The 27,040-nt window shown below is 45.1% G+C and overlaps 2 protein-coding genes and 1 pseudogene across 2 annotated transcripts; 1 reads left to right on the plus strand and 2 right to left on the minus strand.

Moving 5' to 3' along the window:
• Positions 1 to 1,346: 1,346 nt before the first annotated feature.
• Positions 1,347 to 5,455, minus strand: LOC118981589 (secretoglobin family 1D member 2-like). Its single transcript, XM_037038393.1, has 3 exons — positions 5,323 to 5,455; positions 3,514 to 3,701; positions 1,347 to 1,487 (listed from the first exon to the last, which is right to left on the minus strand). The coding sequence occupies exons 1-3, from the start codon at positions 5,375 to 5,377 to the stop codon at positions 1,455 to 1,457; spliced, it is 276 nt and encodes a 91-aa protein (XP_036894288.1). The 5' UTR covers positions 5,378 to 5,455; the 3' UTR covers positions 1,347 to 1,454.
• Positions 5,456 to 7,700: 2,245 nt separating this feature from the next.
• LOC118981637 (catenin alpha-1-like) lies at positions 7,701 to 16,677 on the plus strand (annotated as a pseudogene).
• A 6,116-nt stretch (positions 16,678 to 22,793) lies between these two features.
• On the minus strand, positions 22,794 to 24,854 carry LOC118981588 (mammaglobin-A-like). Its single transcript, XM_037038392.1, has 3 exons — positions 24,728 to 24,854; positions 24,185 to 24,372; positions 22,794 to 22,944 (listed from the first exon to the last, which is right to left on the minus strand). Exons 1-3 carry the CDS (start codon positions 24,780 to 24,782, stop codon positions 22,906 to 22,908), a joined length of 282 nt encoding a protein of 93 aa, XP_036894287.1. The 5' UTR covers positions 24,783 to 24,854; the 3' UTR covers positions 22,794 to 22,905.
• Between the last annotated feature and the right edge of the window lie 2,186 nt (positions 24,855 to 27,040).

Below are 27,040 nucleotides of genomic sequence, written 5' to 3' on the forward strand. Positions count from 1 at the left end.
CGGGTCCTGGGTGCAGAAGGCCTGGGACTGGACACTGATAACAACTGTGCAGATGAGAAGGCCAAGTTATCTGAGGGTTGCTGGGATGTGGAGGGGGCAGAACTCAGTGGAGTCTTAGGTGTCAGGAAGCAGATGAGCTGAAGTAGCCTCATAAAGCCCTGCCCCCTCGCCAAATCCATACCCTAAACCTGGGCCAGTTGTTTCCCCACCATGGCACAAGGGGCTTGCTTTGCAGATGTGACATGGGTGCAGATAGTGAGTTAGGGGGACATCCTGAATTTCCTGGTGGCCTCCAAATGCCATCCCATGTATTGTGAAGGAAAGAGGCAGAGAGATTTGCAAACACACAGAAAGGGAGAAGGCAAGCTCCCCTCCCGGGGCAGAGACTGGAGTGATGTGGGCACCAGATAAGGACTGCCATCAACCTTCAAAGGTGAAAGCAGCCAGGAACAAATGTTCACCTCACTTCTCCAGTGCCAGCTTGGCCCTCCTGATGGTGTGATTTGGGCAGAGTCTCCCAGACATTAGACTTTTGTTCCCCACATCTGAAGAAAACACCTTCTGAGAAGACACCAAGTACGTGGTGTTGAGTTCAGGCAGACACTGGAAACTGATCCCAGAGCCTAGGGTTTTCCCAGTGCTCTGTGTCAGTGGTCTCCCTGGAGGGTGGGCCTATCACTTGGGCAGGACGCCCAGGGGAGGGTTTGGCTGGGCACAACACTGTTCAGGGGACTGTTCCTCCTGCAGTAAGTGCGGACTGTGTGCATGGCACTGCCTAGATGGCAGCGGGGTGCTAGTTTCTGTGCTTTGAGGGGGAGTTGGAGAGAAGAAGAGTTGCCGAGGGTGGTGAGCAATGTGAGTGTCCAGAGAGCAAAGAGTTCCCTGAAGGCTGAGCCCCAAGACTCACTACAAAGTGAGAAGTGGACAGAAAACAAATTACTCTGCATGGAAATTCCCCAGCATGGAAACCCAGGGAGGGGTGAGAACCAGGCAGGCTGTTTGTACTTCTGATGGGAATGAAACAGCAGTGGGGCTGAAGGTTGGGAATTGTGTGACTTCTCAGGGAGGTGGTGGTTCCCTCAGCAAAGCCCAGGGGCAGGACCCTTAGGTGGGATTTTGATCCCTAATTTCATTTTCTCTCATGGTCCCATGGCTTGGGGTCTGTGCAGGGATGTGGGATGGCTCTTGAGCCAGCAGTCTCTCTGGGATCCTTCCATCAGGCCACCATGCTCACTGAATGCTGTATCACTGAAATGTACTATGGACACCAACCAGTGACCACTTCATGATGAGAACCACCATGACTCCAGGGACAGACTGTTGGGCGAAAGCAAGACATAGAGAAGTGCAGGGCAAATACTTTATTTGAGCAAGACATTGAAACCTTCAGATTTTCTGGGGGTGATCAGGCCATCCTTAAATGATGAGGCACTGGTATGTCAGATTCTTATAGTCTAGTTGTTGTTACATTTGGAAGCCATATTTTTCTGAAATAGAGAAAGAGAGACAGGGGTGCCAGTCATGCTGCCCCTGGAAATGACACCTTCACAGGGTCTTCTGTTCACAGCAACATGCGCTGGGACATCTCCAGCAAAGGCACATGGTGCCACCAGTCAGGAGAGCTGAGTGGGTGGGGAATTCAATAGTCCTGGTGCAGCCACACCAAAACTGTGCAGGACAGGGAGGAACAAGTCCATAGCCCAACAAATAAACCCCAAGTGACTCAGGCTTGGGACTCGGGTTTCTAATGGGGCCTGGAGAGGGTAAAGGGTTGGGCCGAACAGCCCAGAATCTCCTTCCTCTGAGTATCAGATCTCAGAGTTCTACATTTTCCCTCAAAACTGGATGCTGGGTGAGAGAACAGGATAGGGATCGGAGGGGATGTGGGATGTTCAGCCTGCAGGGGATGTGCTGTCCTCTGTGTGGAAATCAACCTGAGAGCACATGGACTTCCCCACACTGAGCATGTAGCCTGTGTGGAAATCTGTGGCAAACCTAACCTCATTCCAGGAGTGGACCAGCTGGGAAATGATTGTAAGTATCTGATTTCTTCTTTGGGGACCATCCTGCCTGGTTTCAGGAGATATAACCATGCCAATAGGTGAACAGTCCCCTTGTCTAGGGGGCCTGAGACCATAGGCCACTAAGGAGGCAAACCATATTCTCCCATCAAAGGGAGCCTATTCTCCCACCAAAACAGCCTCTGTTCCTTTTCTTCACCCTCTGTGTCCCCTGGAGGATGGCTGGATAGCCAGTGATGGGTAAGATTCCTGAAGAAAGAAACAACCTAAGATGGGCACAGCCACAAAGGGGCCATTGGGAAGAACTCAGGGGATTGTGCAGAAGGGAAACACCCCTCACCCCTTGGCCTTATCACAGCCTGAGTCCTCATTGTATCTGTAAAATGTCTCCTAACCTCTTGGCTGTCTTGCTGCCCCCACCTGATTCCAGCCTGAAACAATGCTGATGGGAGGTGCATCCCTGTGAGGGAACTGGCAGATCCTGGAGGATGACCAACAGGTCTCAGAGACAATGCATGAAGTCCCATGAAACCTGCTTTGCTAAGAATGCCCTGAATTTAAATGTTAATGGTCCAAGCACAAAATCAGTTTGTTTCCCAAGGTTTTTCAGCTGATAGGTGTCACACTGTCACCAGACTGTGACTCGAAAGGAACCCCAATCTCAGAAATGTTATCTGTAAACCACACCTCTTTTTTTGTGATATGCACCCCTATGCAAGCCAAACTCAATAAAAGCCCTTTGGGAGAGAGGCTAAAAAACTTTTCTCCTCTGAGAGACTGGTCAGCCTTCTTTCCCAAGCAGATCATGTCTTGGTAGAATTATTCTCATCCACAGCAGCACAAGTGAGCTCTGCATGTAGAACCCTCTGCTTCCACTTTCCTTGCAAACACATAACAGAAGTGTTTCAGCTCCAAGAGAGGCTGAAGACGGTATAACAGGGAGGGTCTCTGTCCATTGGACATGATTGGGCAGGGCTGGGAAAGTGGGGAGGAGAGACAGGGAGGGGCACACTCTTTGAGAGCTGGTGGAGCCACCAGTCAGCCACCTCTCCACCCTGACAGATGGCCTGGGACAATGCTGTCCCTCTCACTGTCTCCTCTCCAGCACTCCCCAACTTCCATGAGAATCTCCAGGGACTATGCTCCTGGGTGAGGAACTGGTCTTCCAACCTCTGAAACCTCCCAGGCAGGGAGGCAGCAGTCTCTGCCTTTCAGCATCACCACCTGGGGCCTGGTTGCACTCCCCAAGACACTGGGTATACCTGCCCAAAGGGGTCACCCGAGAAAGAGGAACATGCTACATGTACTGTGCAGCCTTAATCTCGCTTAGTAGGTGTCATGTCATCATCCACCCTGTGGCCACCAGCCACTGTTTCAAAGGTGAGAAGAGGGGCAGATGCCTCCTTGCCCTGTGCCCAGTGCAGTACCATGACCTCCCTCCTGGCCATGCAGCTGAGCAGAAGCCCCTACAGAGGAAGGAAAAACAATTTACCAGAAAATTGTAAAGTCTCTCTCTGCCCTCTAGGGACCTATGTCCTACGCATTGCTTCACGTTTACAATGGCCTCGACAGCTTCTTTAGGTGGAGCAAACATCTGAAGATGGGTTTTGTATAGGTTTATAGGATCGAAGAAGAAGCTTCTAAATTCAGATATCACTGCTGGACAGACCTTTGCATTTCCTGGAGCAGAATAAGAAGAAATACAATTAATGAAAGGAAGTCACTCTCAAAACCGTGGGATTTCCCCCCATGCCTCTCTGACTTAGACAGGAACACTAGGGGTTTTGTGGTCCTGTTCAATAAATGTACCAATGACAATGGAAAATCCTAGAAGTTGTGACTTGCTCAAATCACCGAGCAAGCAGCAGGTTCTGGAGAACATGTTCACTGAGCCCCAGTTCAGTAGGCCTTTTAAAGACTCTCCTGCTTTGCTGAAACTCACTTTCCCTGAATTTTAGAAACTCGAGTTTGGCCTGTCATTACAGTGACAGGTTCTATTGTCTTGGACATGAGGAAAGAGGAGCTCTTAGTGATCAGTCTTTGCAGCAGAGTGGGAGAGGATAATCTCACAGAGATCAGAGAACAGCGAGCAAGTCTGGAAAGGAGCAGGGACAACGATTGAGTGTTGGAAGATGCTCTTCTGAGAGTAAGTTAAACAGTAGAATTATGTCATTGGGTGAAAACAGCTAAGAAGTTTAGAAAGGAATCTGAGGCTTACACATGAACCACGACTAGCTCTTCTGGTCTGCACTGAATAGAGAATTCCATTGAGACAGTGGGAGGTAGCTACCTGGCCCTGATTTCAGCTCCACAGGGATTTTGCTGAGATCTGAAGTAACCACTCTTTCTGGTCTGGTTTCTCCACCAACACCCCGCATTATGCCCTCCTGTCTTTACAACCACCTGCAGCAGAGAATGCTTCCTTTCGGGCACCCATATAATGTATTAAGACAGCAACTATTCAGAGATGGAAACAGATTAGATCAGAGGCAACAGGGAGAAAGAGGAGTTCAGAGAGTCGGACGAAAGAGAAAAAGTCAAAAGCACTTGGGCAGGGTCAAAGGCATAACGACACAAAACAATACTGTTGGATGAGTGGCTAGAAGTCACCTAGAAATGCAACCAGTGGGGCCCTGAGATTGCACTGGTTCTTCCAATTCTGGGTGGACTCCCAGAAAAGGAGCAGGGCGTGTGGTTGTGTTGAGTGCTGCTGCTCCTGACTGATTCCTGAGAGAGCCAGATCACACTGGCTCTTCTTGAACTGAGAACTCCACTAAAACCCTCAGCTGGAGTATTCTATGAGTCTGAAAGACAGAGAGCTGTGGACTCTACTGGCACCATAGACTCTGGGAAGGAGAACAGCTATTGAGGCCTAGAGGTAGCTCCTGACACCCTTTGTCTCACTCCGTAGTCATAGCTGCTCTTGCTGGTGGCTGTGAAAACCAAAGATGAGAGGAAACTTGGGAGGTTGAGCATTTTGTTCAAGTCATAGTGCTGCTGAGTGGCAGAACCATGATGCACATCCAAATCTTATCTCATCCTGCTGCTTCTGAATATAGACCATAGACAAGTAGTGAGTATTAAGGTTGGAAGCTCTTCAAATTGGCCTGAAAGAATTTTCTAGAAGGTTCAGGGTGCTGAGAATTAATACAGAAGCCCTTGACATTCAGGCGGTTAGTCCCCAAGTAGCAGGACCCATTTGAATTCTGATCTGTTCAACCCCCTTCCTAAAATAAGTTACCTACTTCAGAGAAGGTTATGTACCTGGGCAGGTGGTAGTCTCATTCAGAGTTATACTCACCCTCATAGCAGCAAAGGGCCAGAGTGACCAGCAGGACACACAGGGACAGTCTCATGGTTGATGTTGCTTTGAATTCAGCTTTAGAAAACAATGATCAGTTATCAGCTGGACTCAGCAGCCTAGGGATCCCAGGGCTATTTGTATCTAGTGAGCCTCACAGGTCCTGCCTACTTGGACATGGCAGGTCACAAGGCCTGGCTTCCAGCCCTCTATTTCTCACTGTGGCCGAATTCCAACCTCCAAGGTCACAGCCCTGGTGACTTGATTGAGTAGCCATTGATGGCACCATGCATATCTCCTCTGTGGCAATCTGAGGCTGGAGTTATACAAAACTACAATCAGTTGACTGACAGGAACCCCCCCACTCCACCCCCGGTTTCAGCTCCTTAACTAGAGTTTTAGAAATGTACAATCAGTTGATTGATGGGAGCCTCCTTAGAATTTAACTCCTTAATTGAGGGCTGTGACAGGTTTTGCTCATGTTTCTCAGCCTAGTACCTGGGACAGAGAAGAGGATCAGCACACATTCCTGAAATGTTTGTTTTGGGTGTATCTTTAATGCAAAAGGATGCTTGCTGGGCTATGGTCACTTTGGCAAGTCGAGGCAGAAAGGTCAGTGGTGTGGGGCATTTGTGAAGATATCAGTTGTTTAGGTCTTGAGAGAACACCATGCCAAGAGGAAGACTACTTCCCCAGGTCCCATCCTCCCACTCTCATCTAAGGTTTCAAACATGGTCAAGTCAGGGTTCCATCAAATCAAGTGGGAAACAGTCCTGACAGTTTTCTTGTCAGTGTGGAGGTTGGCACCTGCTGGGTCCTCAAGGTCCCAGCAGCAGCTTCCACAGGGATAGTCCTCCTCCTGTTTGTAGCCCCCAGGAGTGCAATGCTGATCACAGGGAAGGCTGTGCCTGTCTGGAAATAAGGGTAGATAGGAGCTCTGTACTGCCTGCTCTATCTTCTCTGAACCTAAGACTGTCCTAGAACTAAAGACTAGTAAAGAACAAAGGCCAATATCCTTTTGGTCCCATTTTCTTTAAACAATGGGAAATGTAAGATAAAGAAAGAAGTCAATGAATTGGCCATGGTGTGTACATGGTGGATCACCTTTCAGAGAAATCTACAATAACCTCCTGAGGAAAACTGTGAGAACAGTTGGAAGTTCATGATGCAGCTGAATGCAGGGCAGCCTGTTCACCACTCTCTTGTTCCAGAAACCTGTCTCACCCTGTGAGAGACTCATTAGATATAAGGGCACTACTAGCAACAGGAACTCCAGCAGCAACTAGAATATGCTGAGGTCCACACATTGCAAACAGGCAAAGCTTGAAAGATAATGTCATGGTATTTTCTCACAGATGTAACAAGGAATCTGGAAACACCAAGGCACAGACACCTTGTTGCTTACGAAATATTAGAAAATGTAAAGTCAACTATTCTGTAGACTGTAGAGTTTCAATCCCGCCCACTTGAGAATCTTACTCAGGAAGTTTTACACATTGTTTTGAGTTCTGCAGGGCTGTTTGGATCTTCCAAATTTAGAATATATTCCCTTACTGAGTTGTGAAGAAGATTCAAATTTTAGGGCCTACCTGTTTAAGCTCAGTTGTCAAACTTTATACATGTGGGATCTTCTGCAAGGTGCTGGCCCTTTCAGCCTCAGTTTCCTCAGTTGTACATGAAGACTGAGAGCAAACAATTTGTACAGGGATAAATTAATTCAGGAACAATGCTCAGCACAGTAACTGGCAGTAAAAGTCAGGTGTTTCAATTATGCAACAAAAAGGAAAAATGTAAGTGAGGAGTCAAACAGAATAACCACCTCATCCCCAAAGACAAATATCAGACTGAATCTAATCAACTTTGCCAAGGAGCAATGTTGATTTATCCTAAATGCTAATTGAGTGTGCTTGTGAATTTGGCTCTGGTTTCAGTGGAATATCTCTTAGTTAAATAAGATCATCACATTTCAATCACTTCATATCCTGTTTTATGATCACATCTAAGTGACTGCTATTGTTCTTTTTTTTTTTTTACCGAAAGTACTGCATTTTGGAACTAAGAGTACAGGAGGGTGGTGGGTGGGGTGGGTACTATTTATCCCAAGACACACAGAATCCCTAGAACACAGTCCTCAGCAGGATGCACTTGTGACAGGTGTCCTTCAGCAGTGGTGGAAATCCCAGGGCTCCTTCACTCTCTCTGTCTAACTGGGGAACAGGAATGTGGGGGGTGGAAACATTGAAGACATCATCCCTTCTGGTCATGATGTCCAAATTTACTTTAAGATACAGTTTATGTATCATCTGGTGACACTGGTTCTCATGTGCCACCTCCCCTGCATAAGCATTCTTGTTTCCTTTTACCAAGACTGATGGATGATGTACACGTCATCTGTCAGATCCTACATGGCATTGACTGTGCAGGTGCAACTCCAGACTCCAAAGAGCTCAGTGTAGGCAGTATTTTTCAGGACACAATTTATTTCTACAGAGAGGGATCTCTGTGTCCTGGCTTTGAATAAAATCAAAGAAGGACCTAATGGGCTGTGGTTGATAATTCATTAAAATAACTTCGGGTGGCAGATTTCACTGTCGGTCTTGGTCCAGTCTCCAAAGGAATACTTGGACTCCAGTGACATCAGAGCCACAGACTTATCCTTTTCACATGTGCACAATCAAGTGACAAGTGCTTTCTTGGTCAAGACCTCTAAGGAAGAACAATGTGACTAAGTGGGCCTCATCTTTTCCAATACATGATGCTTTCTAGGGATATATAACATTAAAAGCAGGCCTGATCCAGCTCATTAAGAATAGTATTTATCAATAACCTTTTAGTTTGATAAGAAGTATCAAAAATGGAAAGATACATGTTAGGCTTTACCCAAGGCTGCAAGGATCTGTGATGGTGCCCACGCCACCCATGTGCCTCCTTTGAGAGACTTTATAGGCATGTTACCACTTCCTCCCCTGACTTGTGCACTGAAGAGCCCCTGAGATGTACCCCCTGAGACTTCTGGAATGCGTGTGAGCAGCTGTACCTCTACTTCCCTCTTCCACTGGCCCCTGTCTGCAGGCCTTGGTCCCCGAACCATGATCTGACTGCTTGCTATCAGGGAGATCCACGACCAGGGAAAGGCCAGGGGCATCAGAGAGGGCTTTCTTCCTCTTGTTCAGCAACTCTTGTTATAAGTCCAGTGCCCAAGGTTGGCTATATGTTTCTTTCTGTGTTGTAGCCAAGAATCTCAACTTAGGAGGAAAGTTATCCAAGATATGGAGGGTTGTACACATCAAATTATAGCCACATACCCTGCCCTAATGCTGAGTTCTGGAAGGTTTCACAGATTCAGTGCCAAGGTAAAGACTTAGTAAATTACAGAAAAGTAACCCAAAAGTTGCTTCAAGTCCTCTGAGTGTCACAGTGACTATCCAGGTGTATGCAAAGAAGGTGCTTGGGGCTCTGCTCATGTGACCTGTTCTGGGCCTAGGAGACTTCCAGGTGGGGTAGTAGTGGTGTTCTTCACCAGGAGAAGATTCTTGAGTGTAAAGGACTCTTTACATTTTGAGCTCTTTCCAGCAGGAGCCGATGGTACTGGGTTAGTAGGAGGCTCTGTCAGGGTGGATGTGTTCTACTCAGGGTGCTGATGTCACACACAGCCACTTCAAGGAAGAACTGCCTGAAAGCCATGAAGGCCTCCTGTTCTGTTAGCTTTTGGGTCCCTTCCCACACAGAGCAGGTGTGCTGGCTATCTTTGAGGTTTGTGCTCCTCAGTGTATGGCAGCCCACATGTGAACAGGGAACAGGAGGACTGCAAGTCATAAACTAACAAGGTATCCCCCAGTCATGGGAGGTTGAGTCCTCTGCACCCATAGGTGCCTCTTAGACTGATGAAAATGATCAGGTGTTCTACGTACTGACCCTGGAGAAGAAAGGCACTATGTTGGGTCACTCTTGAGAGTATGAGGGGAATGGTTTAGGGATTCTGGACCAACTCCCTGGGAAAAGAGGACAAAAGGCCCCAGGTCCTGTCAGATGGACCAGGAAACTAATGAGCTAACAGTCACTAGAATATCCTCAAGACTATTTACTTTGCTTAACTTTATCCTCTGCTCACCAAAAAGACCTTTCTTTTGGAACAGGCTTTAGTAGTGAGGGGGACAATAGAAGTCTTCTATTCCTTGTGAATATTCGTCCTCATTAACCCCTAAGCATCTGACATTCATGTGCATGTGGCCTTAGCATCTTCTCTAAATCCCTCTCATTGTAGATCTGCCACTCTAAGACATAAGACTTCACAAGAATATTTTTTATCCAGCGTTGCCCAGCATAGTTGTTAACCAATGAAGCTCATGTGTTAGTTTGTCAATGTATTTGTTATGTTAATAAATCCATCAGTATCTTCTTGTAGTCTCTTATCTTTACCCACTATGAACTTTTCATTAGGTGGAAAAAGTGGCCTGCATCAGCCTGAAAAGTAAAACCAAGCACCTGTAGATCAGGTAAGTGTGTGCCAGAGCTCGTGTGTGTGCATCCCATGATGTGGGAGTGTTTACTGCGTCACATTCCAGTGACTGGTCCCACTGCTCACCTCCAATCTACCTTCTGACCCCATGCAATCTAGCTCCTGCACCAACCATTTCACTGAAATTCCTCACTTCTTATGTGTCAGTGTTGAAGCCAGTTTTGATTTTGCGTATTGTAAGAGATATAAGTTTTGTTTTTTTCTCTTGTTGATGGTTAGTAGCAGTGTCTGACCAAAAAAAAAAGTAGCCTTTTAACTACTGAGTTGTGACACCATTTATGCCATATATTTTCTCTCTGTGTGTGCATCTATTTTTGAGTTACCTATCATGTTCCACAGTATAGTTGTCTATTTCTAAGGCTACACTAATCTGGATGAAGAAGAGTTTTTTATTAATTCACTTTCAATATCTGAGTATAAAGTAACCACTCAATGTTCTTCCCAAACTTCTTGGCCATTTCCAAACATATATTGTCCCATGTGAATTTTAAATAATTTTATCTAGTTCCTCATTAAGCTCCAGTGTTATCAGGGTGAAAGTACATTGAATTAATATATCAACTTTGGAAAGGTTGAAATTTTTATAATTAGTCTTCTAAAGACACAGTATATACTACCTTATTCATTAGATTTGTTCTTTGGTATTTTATGGTTCTGTCACTTGTACAAATGAGACATTTTCTTCTGTTTCTATTTCTCACTCTCTCCTACAGCATACACAAGCTGTTGTATTTTTCTATATTGAGCATGTATTCAGCCACATACGATGTATCTTCTCATGCCATTTTAATACTCTTAGTGGTTCTCTGTGATCCAGTCTCATGCCTCCTGGTGAAAGATTTGTGTTGTTGGAAAGTGGAAGAATTTCATTTGATCTTTGGAAACATTTAGAATTATTTCATGTTCTTATTTTAGTGTGACACTTAGAATTTGCACACCCATGTTGACTAATACTGGGTTCATCAGGGATTCTCTCCCCCTGTTATAGTGAAGTGCCTTTAGCATTTACTGTTTTAGAGTGATGTTGGCTGTTGGCTGTGAACACTGATTTTATTGGTTCTAAACAGTTTTTTTCTGTTTCTACTTTCTTCAGATTTTGTTTTAAAGATTTTATTTATTTATCTTTAGAGGGGAAGGGAAGAAGAGAAGGAGAGAGGTATCAATGTATGGTTGCTTCTCGTGAGTCCCCCACTGGGAACTGGCCTGCAACCCAGGCATGTGCCCTGACTGGGAATCAAACCGCGATCCTCTGGTTCGCAGGCCCATGCTCAATCCACTGAGCTATGCCAGCCAGGGATTTCTTTAGAATTTTTACTGAGAGAGTTCACCGGAATTCTCTCCTTGGAGCTGGATGGAAGGGAGACCAACTGGTGTCCATTGGTTCTGGGCCTTGGAACATTCCTATGCTTGCTCCCTTCCCCACAGAGATGCCTGCTGTCTATGCAGAGAACATAGGCTCCAGAGGGTAATCCTCTAAAGTCTAGAGATCATGACTCTGGCAGTGGAGAGATTGTTGAAGAACTTACTTACACACATTATGACTGGTGAGCAGCAGTAGGAAGGGGACCTCTAATGAGAAGAGAGGCCATTCCAAGAAGGCCTAGGTTCTGGCTGCATCTGTTGAATGAGCAAGTGAGAGATAAAATTGGGAATGAGATAAAATTCCAAAGGAGAGTCAGTTTTTCAAGGAGAAGCTAGTCTCTGCTGCAGAAGATATTGGAAAACAAGGTGAATGATCCAGAGGCCTGTGGGGGAATGTGCAAATGTCCTCTTTTCTGTGATGTGAGGCAATGTGGTTCAGGCAGCTTGAGCTTTGCTCTTCCCTGTTAGCTGGATGCTCTTTTGGTTGACATGGCAGGTGTCTACAGATTACTTGTTCAGCTGAAAGGTGTGGAGATGGTGTTTTGAAACCGAGTAATGATGGTACTGAACAAGTCTTGGGAATACAGTATAAAATCCAGGATCCTCATGGGGATAAACCTAACATCACGGCAGGTAAAAGGCAACAGGGAGTGAAAGGTGTGGGCCAACATGATCATGTGGGGACTCATAGGGATCAGTGTTTGTCTTTCACATCAATATTTCTCCCCCTCTCTATCTCTCTTCATTAGTAAATAAATGAATAAATATATAAATGTTTAAAAAAGGAACAGATGAACTCAATTCTGAAATCAGTAAAATGATGAAGAATGAAGATCTATGCAGAGAACTTTGGGAACTTTCACATAACCCTGGTCAGATTCATTCCTGGAAACCAATGTTCTCCTGTTAGTACAGATTGAAGCTGCAAGGAATGGAAATAAGAAAGCAATTAAAGAGCGTACCCAGATTTTCCAGGAATGTGCCAGCAAAGTCAGGTTACCAACTTGGCCTGTTACATTTCAAACAAGGAAGAAGATATCAAGCTTGTTTGAATATCTGCCAGCCTGCTTGCTAGAAGCCCTCTATCCTAAGTTTATTGATGCTGCATTGGCTGTCACAGAAAAACCATGGAGTAAACTGGCCAAAGAGTACATAGATTTTTAAAAATATATTTTATTGATTATGCTATTACAGTCATCCCATTTCCCTCCTTCACTCCTCTCCACCCTGCACCTCCTCTCCCACCCACATTCCCCTTCTTTTGTTCATGTCCATGTGTCATAAGTTCTTTAGCCTCTACATTTACCATACTATTCTTATCCTCCTCCTGTCTATTTTCTACCTACCATTTATGCTACTTATTCTCTTTACCTTTCCCCGCTCTCTCCCCCTCCCACTACCTTGTTGCTATCCCTCCTTGTGAGCTCCATTTCTGTAGTTCTTTTCCTGTTCTAGTTGTTTGCTCAGTTTGTTTTTGTTTTAGGTGTTTTTGTTAAAAGTTGTGAGTTTGTTGTCATTTTACTATGCATGTTTTTTATTTTCTTTTTCTTAGATAAGTACCTTTAACACTTCATAAAATAAGGTTTAATCTCCAAAATACACAAAGAACTCACTCGACTCCACTCAAAGAAGATGAGCAACCCAATTAAAAAAATGGGCAAAGGACTTGAACAGACATTTCTCCAAGGAGGGCATACAGAGGATCCAGAGACACATGAAAAGATGCTGGATATCACTAGCTTTCAAATTAAAACCACAATGAGATACCACTTAACACCAGTCAGAATGGCTATCATAAACAAAGAAACAAACAAGAAGTGTTGGAGAGGTTGTGGGGAAAAGGGGACCCTAGTTCACTGTTGGTGGGATTGCAGACTGGTACAACCACTATGGAAAACAGTATGGAATTTTCTAAGAAAACTAAAAATGAGCCTGCCTTTTGACCCAGCAATTCCACCTCTAGGAGTACATTCTAAGAACCCTGAAACACCAATCCAAAAGAACCTATGCACCCCGATGTTCATAGCAGCACAATTCACAATAGCCAAGAGTTGGAAGCAACCTAGATGCCCATTGGTCAATGACTGGATCAAAAAGCTATGGTACATTTACACAATGGAATTCTATGCTGCAGAAAGAAAGAAGCAGCTCCTTCCTTTGCAACATCATGGATGGAACTGGAAAGCATTATGCTGAGCGAAATAAGCCAGGCGGTAAAAGACAAATACCATATGATCTCACCATTAACAGGCATCTAAACAACAAAACAAACAAGGAAGCAAAATATGACCAATGACACTCAAATACAGAACAGGTTGACAGGGTCCAGAAGGGAGAGGGGAGAGAATCACAGGGGAAGAGGGGAAGGACTCACATGAACAAGTATAAAGGACACATGGACAATAACTAAGGGTGAGGGGCGGAGATGGGAGGGAGGTGGGGAGCACTGGGGGGGAGCAGGCAGGGCTGGGAATATAAGACAGAAAACTGTACTTGAACAAGAATTAAATAAAAATAAAATAAAATAAAATAAAATAAAATAAAATAAAATAAAATAAAATAAAATAAAATAAAATAAATAAGGGCTTGGTGATGATGAACTTCTTTAACTGGACCTTATCTGAAAGCATTTTATTTGCACTTCCATAGTAAATGAAAGCTCTGCTGGATAGAGCAATATTGGATGTAGGCCCTTGCCTTTCAGGGCTTGGAATACTTCTTTCCAGTCCTTTCTTGCCTGCAAGGTTTCTTTTGGGAAATCAGCCGACAGTCTGATGGGTACTCCTTTGTAGGGTACTGTTTCTTTACCTCTTGCTTCTTCTAGAATTCTCTCCTTCATTTTCATCTCGGGTAATGTAAGTATGTAATTGGTGCATTCCTTCTTGGATCCACCTTCTTAGAAACTCTCTGAGCTTCCTGGACTTCCTGGAAGTCTGTTTCCTTTGCCAGATTGCAGAAATCCTCCTTCATTATTTGTCCAAATAATTTTTCCCCTTGTAGCTCTTCCTCTTCCCTTTCTGATACCCCTATAATTCGGATGTTGGAATGCTTAAAGATGTCTTGGAGGTTCCCAAGCCTCTCCTCATTTTTTTGAATTCTTGTTTCTTCTTTCTTTTCTGTTTGGTTGTTTCTTTTTCCTGGTCCACTCCTTTTAGTTGAGTCCCAGTTTGGTTTCCATCACTATTGGTTCCCTGTACATTTTGGTTCATTTCACTTAGTGTAGCCTTCACTTTTCCATCTAATTTGCGACCAAATTCAACCAATTCTGTGAGCATCCTGATCAGCAGTGCATTGAACTGTGCATTGATAGGTTGGCTATATCTTGGTCACGTAGTTATATTTGCTGTGGAGTTTTGATCTGTTCTTTCATTTGGACCATTTTTTCTTGTCATGCTTGTTACATATGAGGGGCAGAGACTTAGTTGTTCACCTGTGTGGGTCAACTCATTTCACTGGGTTGTGATGCTGTATGTGGGGGCAGAGTCCAAGAAGGAACAGTGCTGCTTGCTCTACTCTCTGTTGTATCTCAGTCCGCTGCTTTCCCCAAGCAAACTGGGCCTTTCTGGTGCTGATTTCCATGTGGGTGGGCTTGTGTGTGTTCTAGGACCCTGTGGGTCTCTTCAAGGAACTCTACTGTGAGGTTGGAAGTTTTCCCCAGTGCTTCAACCTTCACAGGTGTTTTTAATCGGTGTTTTGAGGCTTTATTTCCCAGAGCTGGGACCCTGGGTTGAGCAGTCTGTCTTTCTCCCCAGTTTGTGGTTTATCTGCACACAAACATGGGACTGACTTGTCAGCCACCTGCCCTGCACACATTGCCTAACTTCACAAACACCACCGCGTTGGGTCTGCCTGTTGCCACCCTGAACCCAGGGTCCCCCCACCACTATCTTGCGTGCCCAGGGTGCCTTGCGTGCCCAGTGCCACTGCTTTTTGTGTCTCAATCCTTCTCCTCCTGGCCATCTGACCCGCCCTTTCTACCAGCCTGGGTGAATGTGTCTATGTTTTAACTCCCTGGTTGTTCAACTTCCATACATTTCGATGATTTGTCAGTTCTGGTTGTTGTTTTGCTTCTAAATTGTTGTGTTTATTTTGGCTGTGCAAGGAGGCACAGTGTGTCTACCTACTTCTCCATCTTGGCTGCAAGTCCAGTACATGGATCTTTTGAAAGAACAATGGGTAAAACAACTCCATGTCCTGCCAGACGCTGTCGGTGATGTCATCTCAATTGATGACTTCCTGGCTGTCTCAGAGAATCACATATTGGAAGATGTAAACAAATGTGTCATTGTTCCCCATGAGAAAGATGTGGATGGGCGGGACTACACAGTTGGTGCCACCTGGTGCCAAGCAGTATGGGTCATTTCTGCAGTCACTTCAGCAATGGACATCTATGGGCTAGGGGACCACACAGAGAAGGTGCTGGAAGCTACCAAGCTTGGATAGAAGCTTGGTGGAAGCCCTCAGCTTGGATCCCATCAGCCCATGGATGAGAATAAATGAGTTGATTGAAGCCTCCTACCTTGAGCGCAATGGCATGAGGGACACCAGGAAAGTGGTGCTGGTGATAGGGACTCCTGAGGAGTTGGGTTACTCTGACTTTGAGAGTGATGACTTCATTGTCTGAAATAAGACAAATATCTTGACAGGATATGATCAGCCTATAGCGGGCCAGAGTGCCAGGGCCATCATGACTCAGCCTCCCCAAGAGCAGAAAAGGAACACTGTGGAATGGGTTGCAGCATCCAGGAAGAGAAGAACCACCTGGATGCTGAGTGTTCAAAAGGGGCGACAGTGGTAACAACATGATTGTGGGACCCAGGCAGATGAGTGGGTTCATGGTGGAGGCCAAGGTCTTCACTCAAAGTTGAGATCACTCAAAAATACATCAGATACATAGTGCTGCCAAGGTGGGATTCAAGATAGACAAGTGTGGCCACGCCACTGCAGACCATTGCCAAGATGTGCTTGCAAGCAGGACCTGCAGGCATCCCTACAGCGCATTGCCCTCCAATGTCACATCTGCAGCAAAGTCAAGGCCAAGGTGCAGGACCATGGTGGGGAGCTCATTGTCTTTGGGGAAAACACCACCTTGTCCCTCATCTGGACCACCAAGTACCTGATAAATGTCATGGTGAGGATGGTGGAGGTATGCTATGTGTCCCCCACCAAATAGCAGAGATCTCAGAGTATGGCTTTCTCCAACCTGCTTCTACCAAATACCACAGGTCTCACAGTATGAATTTGTGCAACCTGCCAGCTATGTCATGGAAGATAAAGGCACCTGAGAAAATGCCTTGGTAAAGACAGAGAAAGAGGACAAGACGCAGGCCAAGATTAAAAGGACATCTCCGAAGATGCAAGTGAAACCTGTGCAGGCCCTCAGAGAATTCAGAACCATGGACAGCACCCAAGGCTGCACTAGCAGCTGCTACCACCCCTCAGGGCCCTTAACATCAGTCACAGCTCTTCACTAGAATGTTTTTACTGAATAGAACACTGAAGTGAGATTCCACAGATTTTTAGATCCGGCCAGTCAGGAAATTTTGCAAGGGCACACTTGTGTTTTAGCCAGTCACAAACACTCTCAGAATTCAGGAGCGTATATTTAGCTATATTTTCAATAAGCTTAAATATAAGTAAACATTTCATAATCAAACAGAATCCCACATTAACTTGTAAATAATGTCCTTGACCCAGTGTGATGCCTGTTGTCCTAGTGTGGCATCAGGTTTGAATAAAGGGGAGAGCTGACTCACGCCGGGTTCAGGGAGGGGGCTTTCACCAGCTCTGCATCCTGGCATTTTGGCTGCTATTAAATGACCAAATCGAGTCAGGGAAAGCAAAGTGGGTATCTCAGGATGCTGTCCCCAGAGGAGCAATGTCCCTAGAAGCAGTTCTGAGAGGGAGAAGCCACATGAAACTGAGTAAAACACAATCTTTCAGGAAGAAAACTGATTACTCTCTTTATGACAGAAATGAGAATTTTAATGCATGGGTACAATTACTAAGTACACTCCACTGCAGGACACATTAGGCAAGTTACCCTTGTTCAGGCTACAATGTTCTGATGCCATAGTCAGAACATGCCATTTACCTTTCTGCAGCCTCAAACACAAATACAACATTGGGCTCCCTTCCAATACCTGCAGTGTTTCTTGCCTGGGCTTGCAATAAATAGAACCTAACAGAATTGTGTTTGCTTAGGCAGTAATTGAGACCTTACCTTATTTGTGATTAAAAAGTGATTACTATAGCTACAAAGTATACTTTCACTGTCTTCTCTGAATTTTATGAAATGGAATGTTTTTTACACTAACTTTTTCTAATAAAGTCCATAATGAAACCAAAAAAAAGTTCACAAGATTTTACTTTGTACACTTGTTGAGGTAAGAATGTCAATTAAAGCCTTAGAGGTAGAGGTGCACACTTGTTTCTGGAATCCACTCCATATGTTTAACTTGTTAAGGTAAGTCTGCTCTCTGGCCTTCGCCTAATTGGCACATAGCACAAATGTGACCACACACACACACACACACACACACACACACACACACACCACTTACGTGCCACTGCCAATGGGACCCTCTGACTCAGGGCATCTGGGAAAAAACTGTGTTAATAAGAACATTAAAGTTTATGCTTTCAGGTCAAACCTATTCTCTCACTGGTGTGAAGTGGAATTTTCGAGAGACTACCTGATATGTGAAGAGTGAAGAATGGAGCCAATTTGTGAATGTACCTGTCTTCTACTGAGCCAGACATTAAGCAACTTGGGAAGATCTCAACATTGCTACTCTCCCCACTGAGAAGAGACATTTACGTAAAGACCAAAGAACCAAGGGAATTTGAGGACAGAGTAGAACAGGATTCAGGCTTTCTTGCACACTGCATATGCGATAAAAAATAACTACTTCGAGTATGTCATTCAGTGTATTTTGGGAAACATTCTGCTCAGAGACAGAACCAAGGTGGCAATCCATTTGATTTGTTTTGTGGGTTCTTCTGAGTCCCCAGTATTCCTTTTCTTGCAGAACACACATTTGTCATCATCTTGCTAACTTTTTCCTTGCAGTAGATTAAAAAATAGTGGCTTATCATTGTGACTTCTGGGTGCATTGCAGAGGCCATCAAAGGGAACATGTTGCAGAACATGCTGAGGTCAGAGGGTGAGGCAGTGGTAGTACACCCAGGGGTGTGGGCGATGTGTTTGTGAAAAATCCAAAACTTTACTCCCAGAGCCACATACCTTGTCCTTAGAGGAAACATTTACAGTTTTACAGATTTTGACTATTCTAAAATAACTGTACAGATTCAATGCTGCCCCCACCAGAGTCCTAGCTGGATAGGTGTGCTCTGTTTTGAATTCTAAAGTGTGGTCTGTATGAATCAAAATTAGAACATTTGCATTTCTTAGTTAATGGGGAGAGGCCTGACTTTGGGCCCAGACTAGTGGACTCAAGGTCAGCTCTGCAATTTTCTACCCTCAGGTCTTCAGCTGGTGCTGACCCTCTTAGCCCCATTTTTCTCATCTGTAAAGTAAGGTTGATATTTCAGTGCCGACTTCAGAGGGCTTGTGTTGGGATGAATGGATCAAGAGAGAAAACGTGCTGCACACAGTGTCTGGGGGTCAGTGTCAGCTCTTACACTTACATCAGGAAGGAGCAAATGTAAACACTAAGCCACACAGAATAAATCACCTCATTCCCAAGTCAAACAGCAGGTTGAGTCTAACTGACTCTGCCAACAGGAACGTTTGTTTCTCCTAAGTGCTGACAGAGTGTGCTTCTGAATTTGGCTCTGGTCTCACTGAGATTTCTATCAGTTAAGATAAGATCATTACTTTTCAATCACTCTATTTACTGTTTCATGATCACCTCTGAGTCACCGTTACTGTGATGTTAAAACCCTAGTATAGGATATTGGAACTAAGGGTAGAGGAAGGTGGCAGGTGGGGATGGGTGTTAGTTACCCAAGGCACGCAGGGTCTTTGGCCTCTGCTCTCAGCAGAATGCGCTGGCACATATGTCCCTTAGGTCTCAGGATGACATTCCAGGAGTTGCCTGGGGCTTTGTTCTTCCAACTGGTAAACACACAGCAGGGTGACGAAAACTTCTAAGGGACAGGGGCATAACTGTGTCTTGCTCCCCATAGATGGTGGGGTTCCACTCTGGGCACTCTCTCTCTAGTACCCAAGGTGCCAGGAGGGGAACTGAGCCAGTGAGAGACGTGACTCAGACAAAGCAGGACCACATACTCTCTTAGTCTTAGGAGTTGTTATATGACATTCATCTTGAGTTTTAACAACCTTTCACTAAAAAGTGATTACTGGGATTATTGGTGCCCCCTTAACCTGTATGACTCTCCTTGCAAGTGGCTATTGGCCCATTCTCTGTTTCCACCGTGACCTACAGGCACTCAGGTTCAGGGGACATGCATATGCTTCACAGGAATAAAGCAAAGCAGGAAATGTTGAGATTGGACCTCAACCCTCTTCCCTTTGCCAGTCCCCAGAGTCCTGTCTGCAGGACAGGACTGAAAAATTATTACTACTCTCCTGCTTATACCCCTGCTGGTCCCTCTTTATTCCCAGGCTAAACCCTCACCCAGAATGACCTCTGGCCTTCCTTGGGACAATTCAGCTCCTTTCTGGGTTGACTCTTCCACCAAGTGACTCCTTAACTGGGAATTAGGCAATGAATACTTTTAGGTTTCACCAAAGTGTTATAATCCATCTTTGCTATTGTAATAACCAATATGTACCATTGAAACTCATGGAGTCTATTTGTGTATTCTTTAATTATATTTTATTGATTATGCTATCACAGTTGTCCCATTCTTTCTTTCTCTTTTTTATCTGCATCTTCCCAGTACCCTTATTCCCTCCAGCATTCCCCTGCTTAGTTCATGGCCATGAGCCATACATATAAGATCTTTGGCTTCTCCATTCCCTATGTTATTTTTACTATTCCTCTGTCTATTTTGTACCTACTATTTATACTTATTATTCCATGCACCTTTCCCCATTCTTGGTCTTCCTCCTCCCTGCTGATTACCCCTCCATTTCTGTGATTTTATTCCTGCTCTAGTAGTTTGCTTAGTTTTTATAACTTTTGGCTGGTGACAGTTGTGAGTTTGTTGTCATTTTACTGTTTATTATTTTGATCTTCTTTGGTCCATATTTTTTTCTCTAAGCATAGTTGTTAACGTTGTAAGGGCAGAGCCTTATGTATTCTCCAGGTTGGGAAATCCACATGGCTGCTTTGTGAAGTGTATGCAGGGAAGGGGTCAGAGAGGCAACAATGGTGTTTCCTTGGCTCTCTCCATGCTTTCAAGATACTGGCAGTTTTTCCCACTGGTACAGCCCCAACAGGTTTCTACAGCCAAAGGTTTTGAATGTTTATTTTGCCCACTGTGGAACCCTGGGTTGTGTGGGCTTTGTTGCTCCCCAGTTGTCATTCACATTTTATCCACAAGCTCATGTGGGACTGCATGGTCCACCAGTGGTCGCCTTGCTATGGGTGTTCTCTGCCTTGGCTGCCCGTCTCTGCTACTTCCACCAGTCTAATGATTGTTGCTTCATTAACTCCTTGGTTGTCAGGCTTCCATTCAGTTTGCTTTTTCTGTTAGTTCTGGTTGGTTTTTGTTTTTAAATAGGTTGTTTCTTTCTTCTGACTGTGCGAGGACATGAAACACATCTGCCTATGTCACCATCTTGGCCAGAGCTCCTATTTTTCTTTATATCAATGCATACAGAAGAGGCCGAAAGTACCAAAGACTCAATATGTCATAATAGGAAATATCTTCCATGTCATCACAGCACCTCCAGATTGGTGACAATAATAGGCCCAAACAAACGGACCATGTCCCTGGATCCACACCTCACATTGTAACATTTTGCTTCTTACACCTCCTGCATACATATCTGCTTATTAGGAACTCATGGGCTCTGCTCAGTCTTGGTGCTTTGCACGCACATGCAGAAGTTGGTCTTTGCTCACAGATTGATGTGGCTTATTTGTAAAGGGGTCCACTTATCTGCACTCAGAGTGGACATGTGGAGGGAGCCACAGAAGACCTATAATGAAGAGTGAGAAGAAGTATGACTGCAGCCACTGAAATGGCCGTGTTCTCATTGGACTGGTTATTGGCTTGGAAGGAAGGAGAGGCTTCAGGATCCTGAGCAATGGCAGTTTCAAGGATTGTCAGAACAAGAGTGCAGAACCTTGACTGGGCAGTCCAGGAACGCCCCCCCCCCCCAACTCCTCAGTCTTGGCTCCTGGACCACATTGGCTCTATCTGCTTCAGGACACACCTGAGCTGCCCTAGTACAGTTATGGGGATGTTTATGTGTTCACATGTTTCCTGGAAGCCCCTCTTGTCTCATGATATAGTTGGGGGAGTGAGTGAGAGGGCATTGCCTTCATCACTTGGAAAAGTCGCAGTGAACCATGTGGACTGTGCCAATATGACAGCAATAGCCAGAGGACAAGGTTGACTGGTGTATTGGAAAAAATGTTGGAGATGGGGCGAGGGAAACACTGGTACTAGAGTGTTGGTGCCAAGTGGTGGTGTGTGTGGACCCCAGATGGGGGAGTTGCTCCCAAGACACTGTCCATGGCCAAATACGTCCAATGAATGCCAGTGAAAAGAAGAAGGTTGGCATGGAGAAAAGTAGCTGAAAGCTCAATAAATGAACCAGGGAATGAACATTCTTGTGAAAGGGATCCAAATAACGTGAGGGAAAAGAGAAGGTGTGAAAGCATCTTTGAGGCATAAGCTTCCCAATGCACACCCTGCCTGATGCCTGCTGGAAAGGTTGCCAAAAAGCAGTGGTGGCAGGTTCAGTGGGAGCACACACTCCAGGGGTTAAAGAGAAGAAACAGTTGAGCCATGGCTTGGCTTAGAGGGGCCATCACAGATGCCTGACTGTCCCAGGAGGAAAGCCCAAACATAGTCAGAACCCAAGTGTGGAACGTGGACCTTCAGGCGGGGCTTAGTGCTTTGTCAGGAGGAGGAGATGGCATTAATTTGCTGTTTGGGGCAAGATTATCCCATGGGGGTTCACCTATGGTGTGAGAATTTCCTCTTAGGGGTGTGAATTGAGGGTGAGGACTTTTGTCAGCACTGTGTGGAGGTTTCATGCAGATAGATGGTCATGGTCTTTGTCAGCACTGGGTAGAGACTTCAGGTCTAAGACAGAGAATGATGAGAGTGGAGACAGGATTTGGTGAGAGGGCAAAGAGTCAATGCGAGACCTGCCATGGACCTAGGAACTTGAGCAGGCCACCACCATTAGGACCTGAGTGCCTGACAGTGACCCAATGGTCTTGGGGGCAAGGATGAGGGAGGACAGTTACAAGGCAGTGACAGGATCAGTGTTGGGTTGTGGGTGTTGAGAGACAAGATGCCCTTTAGATTCTTAGCACTTCACCCTTGAGTTCTGTAAGCAATTATTGTGTCCTGGTGGGTGTGCATGTGCATGTGTGGGAGCAACACATGTGTGAGCCTCCCTAAAGCCTCCATTTCATTCAACCACCTAGAAACAATAGTACTTTTGCAGACACTTTATTGAAATTGAATTGCATGTGAGGTTTCAACAATTGTGTTGCATTTATAGATCCAAAGACAAAGAAGAAAAGCTAAACTGTGGCTTCTACCTGTGAACAGTCAGTTTCTGGACAATCTCTGAGGTCGTGTGGAAGTTAGTACCGAGCACACCAAAAGCTACTGTATATTGCTTGCTGAAAAACAAAAACAGAGACATCACTTACATGTCACTTTTTCTTACCAAGGAACATCCTCAAGAACAAACATCCTTCCTCATTGTTTTCCTGGATTGGTCCATATGCATTAACAGGAAGCTGGTGCTGGAAAAGAAGCTGGAAGTATAGTATTTGTTCTTTTGTTCAGGTGTCTATGACTGATCCTAAGTGTGCTGGTGCTGCCCCATCTTGTCCCAACCAGGGTTACTTCCCTTGGCCATTTTTAACCGCATATTTCCTCTTTTTTTTAAAAAAAAATAGCCAACAATAAACTGTGTTTTAGTTTTCAGTACCTCAGTCCAAAAATGAGGGATGTGAGATCCTGAGTTCCAGCACATCAGAAGTAGACCCAACAGTCCAATGCGCCTTGCCACCCAGCCCCTGTGGGCTACAACACATTGTATGTGTGTGGTCCTTGTTTACCCAAGTATTTAAAGAAAATTCCCATTATCTTGAATTGAAGGGGCTAGTAATTTAAAATTTTATAAATTACAGTAAACACACATACAAATGTTACTCTTTCACCACTTTCAAAGCACAGCTAATCGTGTGAATAACATTTAGTCAGCAGCCCACCTGACCTCCAGGACCTTCTCATCTCAATGACATGTGGCTACAGACCCTCCCCACCTGCCAATTTCCTCCCCACCCACCCTGGAAACCACTCTTCGACCTCTCTGTCTAAAAGATTGTCTACTCTGAACAACGTGATATTTGCCTTTTTGTGACTGGCTCATTGTTTTTCTCATAGTAACTCAAGGTTCATCTATGCTGTCTCCTGTGTTGGGAATTTCTTAGTGATCTGCAATTTTCTCTTTGTGCTATGGCAATATGTCCAGGTGGTTACCCTGGAATGTTGCAAACCATATGTTTGGGCAGGGAATGAGCTGTAGAAAACTCTACACATCTGTCATACATGGAAAGAGTGCCTCATGTGAAACCACTGATTTTTGTTTTCCCCTTTCTCACCACCCAGGGAAATTCATAGTCGTGGTTTCCACAAGTCACTCTGGGGCCTTTAATCCACAGTCAAGAAATCCACACACTGGTGCTAGCACCCCTAGGTTGCTTGACAGTACACTGCAGGCTGTGTTAATAAGATGGAAGGAATCGTCCTGACAAGCATGACCATCATGTGCTTCCAAAGAGTTGTTATAAACTGAGAGCCTGTGTGTCTTGTCCCACAGTTCAAACACAGTTAAAAAGACACCAAAATTTCCTGCAGAACTTTGACATTCTCCAGAGTTTCTTCACTCTGATGGAGAAAGCATTCCTTCATGAATGTGAAGGCCTTTTCAGTTTCTTCACCTGGTAAAAACTCTTGCATATTATTGATGTATTCAGTCACATTCACATCAGGATCAATGGTCATACTGATCACGTCATCCATGATATTGCAGCCAATCCCTGAGATGAAAGTATGCAAACACAATCTCAGTGACATAGGTATGAACTTTGTGTAGGGCCTGACTCTGATGCTGTGATCTTACCTCCCCACAGGGACATACACTCAAATGGTGGTGGGTCAGGTGTGAGTCCTCACTTCTAGGAGACTCAACCAAAGACCTAGGATTTTCTTTTAGCCCTAAAGCATCTGCCTCCTTGTCCTTGCCACCCCTCCCCCCCCCGCCCAACTCCCCATACACACAGCACTGACACTAGAAAAATGGGCTGCTCTGCTTGGGGGTTGGGGAGCAGCAGCACTTGCACAGGGGCCCTGAGCACATCCCTCCTGCAAAGCCTGCATCATCCCCATGCTCACCAGCATAGCAGTACAGGGGGAGGGCAGTCAGTATGAGGACTGTCACCAGCTTCATAGTTCAGGCAGCTGCTGTGGGCTGGTCACGCTGGCGTGGCAGGAAGGAGGAGCTCAGTTGGAGATGCCTGTCCAGAATGCAGCCTTTTATTCCCCTGGTAGCCACCCTAATCCATCCCACAGATGACAGGATGAGTCACAGCGTAAACCTGGCCCTGGGCCAGGAAGGTATTGAGAAAATCTCTTTGACCCAGCACCCATGGCCTCTGTTCATATAACCTGAGGGGACAGAACTTTGTAAAGCCTCAAAGATTTCGGACTCCAAATAATGGTGAGGATGTTAGATGAAGTTAACATCAAAGTGCTTGCAAAATAATAAGGCAATGACAACCTTGTGATTCTGGGTGGTCATTCCTGTTGCTTTGTTATTGTTGTGGTCCTCATTATCTTTTCCCTCTTCCCTAAATCTTTCTCCTCAACTCTCTCCTCCTCCTTCTTCACCTTCAACTCTTCCTCCTCCACCACCACCATCCTCCCCTCCTCTTCTTCCTGCACCCTGTTTCTCCTCTTATTTCTCTTTTACCTATTCAGGGTACAACACACTTCACATTCAGTCTGTTCCTCCTTATTCTCCACCTGGTCTGGGTGCAATACCACATGCTGCCTCTGGAGGACAGACTTTTCTTTCCCATAGACCCCAGCGCAGGTGCTTTTGAAGGAGAAAATAGAAACAATTTCTCACCTTCTTTGAAGGCTGTTTTCACAAAACACTCTCAGTTAAGCCAATGTTATAAAATTAGTTATAAAGTTAGAATTAAGTGTAGTCTTTGTTAGTTCCTTAGGGTTTTTGGTCCACTGATTCAAAGGATGATGTGAAAAGTATGATTAGAGATCATCGGGAGGGGGCAGGTAGTGCTGGAAGGTGACAGGGTTGGAACCTGGGCTTGTGCATCTGTAGATTTGAACCTTGGATGCAACCCCTAGTCATGACATGTTCTTGGGCAAGTTACAGTGCTGGTTGTCTAGAGCTTCCTTTTCCAATTTCTATAGTGGGCGCAAAGGATCCCATGCCTGGCTTCATAAGGATGGCTAACAGTCGATGTAAAGAGCCTATCAAGGCCTTAAAACAGAGTGGTGAGGGCTAAATTGAGGTTTAATTCTTCCACTAGTCCTTCCACTAATCCATCCATCCATCCATTCATTTATCCATTCATCCACCCATCTGTATATCTATCCATCATCCACCCACCCATCCATCCTCCACCCATTCATGTATCCATCCATGCTCCTAAAAACCTTGAATCTCCTAGGATTGGCCCTGTGCTGCGTGTCACAGATTCCATTATAGGAGCAAGTGAAGCAGGACCTTGCACTTGTGCACCTTCCCTCTAGGCAGAAGTAACAAAGAAGCCTGCAATTGAATAGAAAAGGAAAGTGTTTGTGTTAAGAACAACAAAATGACCACTAGGGCAGCAGCATCCTACAAAGAGGTCCAGGAAAGCTATCAGATGAGGACTTTTCATCTCACCTGAATGAACACTGTAAGTTAGGGGACCTCCTGGGACAAGTTGTCTAGGCAGAGGCAACAGCAAATACACAGGCCATGAGTGCACATGGAACTTGGAAAGCTGAGGGATGATGTCAATGTGTCCCTCTTGGTGTCAGCGAGGGACAGGATCACTTTCTAGGGCAGAAACACCACAACAGCCTAAACAGAGATGGTATGGAGAAACAAAGTTGGTTGAGATTAAAAGAAAAGAAATAGGTGAGAGAGCCTGAGAGATGTGTCAAGGGTCAATCACCTGTGGATGCATTGTTCTCTGTCAGTATCATTGGAGACTCATGTGTTTCTATAATTCAGCTTACGTGACATTGCCAAGAACAATATTGATTTAGAAGAATCTGGAAATGGAAAGAAAGTTATGTTCTTATGTGTGTACTTTCTCCCCATTGACCATTGTTGGCGATGGTCATTCCAAAGGCAAGGAAAAGACTTTTGTAAGGAAATGAAGCCTGACTGGTTGAACAGGCCGTGGTGAGGGCTCTGTGTGGTGCCCAGTGGCCTGGATGTGCCCTGCTGTCTTCTGTGACACCAGACCCACAGCAGGGTTCATCATCAGCAAAAAGAATCCCAAATCATGTGCAATGAAGTATATGTTTCTTCATCTTTGTGTCTTCTGCATAGCCTATGGTAATCCTTCCTGGCGTGTCAAAGACTACAACTCCACTCACAAAAGAAATATGTAAAAGCAAGGGTTGTGAAGCAGCAATAGGAGAACCCAAAAGGTGTGAATGCTGGTATTGCTGGCCTGCTGTTTG

The sequence above is a fragment of the Sturnira hondurensis genome, unplaced genomic scaffold (assembly GCF_014824575.4).
Source record: "Sturnira hondurensis isolate 20B ecotype Veracruz unplaced genomic scaffold, ASM1482457v3 Scaffold0024385, whole genome shotgun sequence".
Taxonomy (NCBI): Eukaryota; Metazoa; Chordata; class Mammalia; order Chiroptera; family Phyllostomidae; genus Sturnira; species Sturnira hondurensis.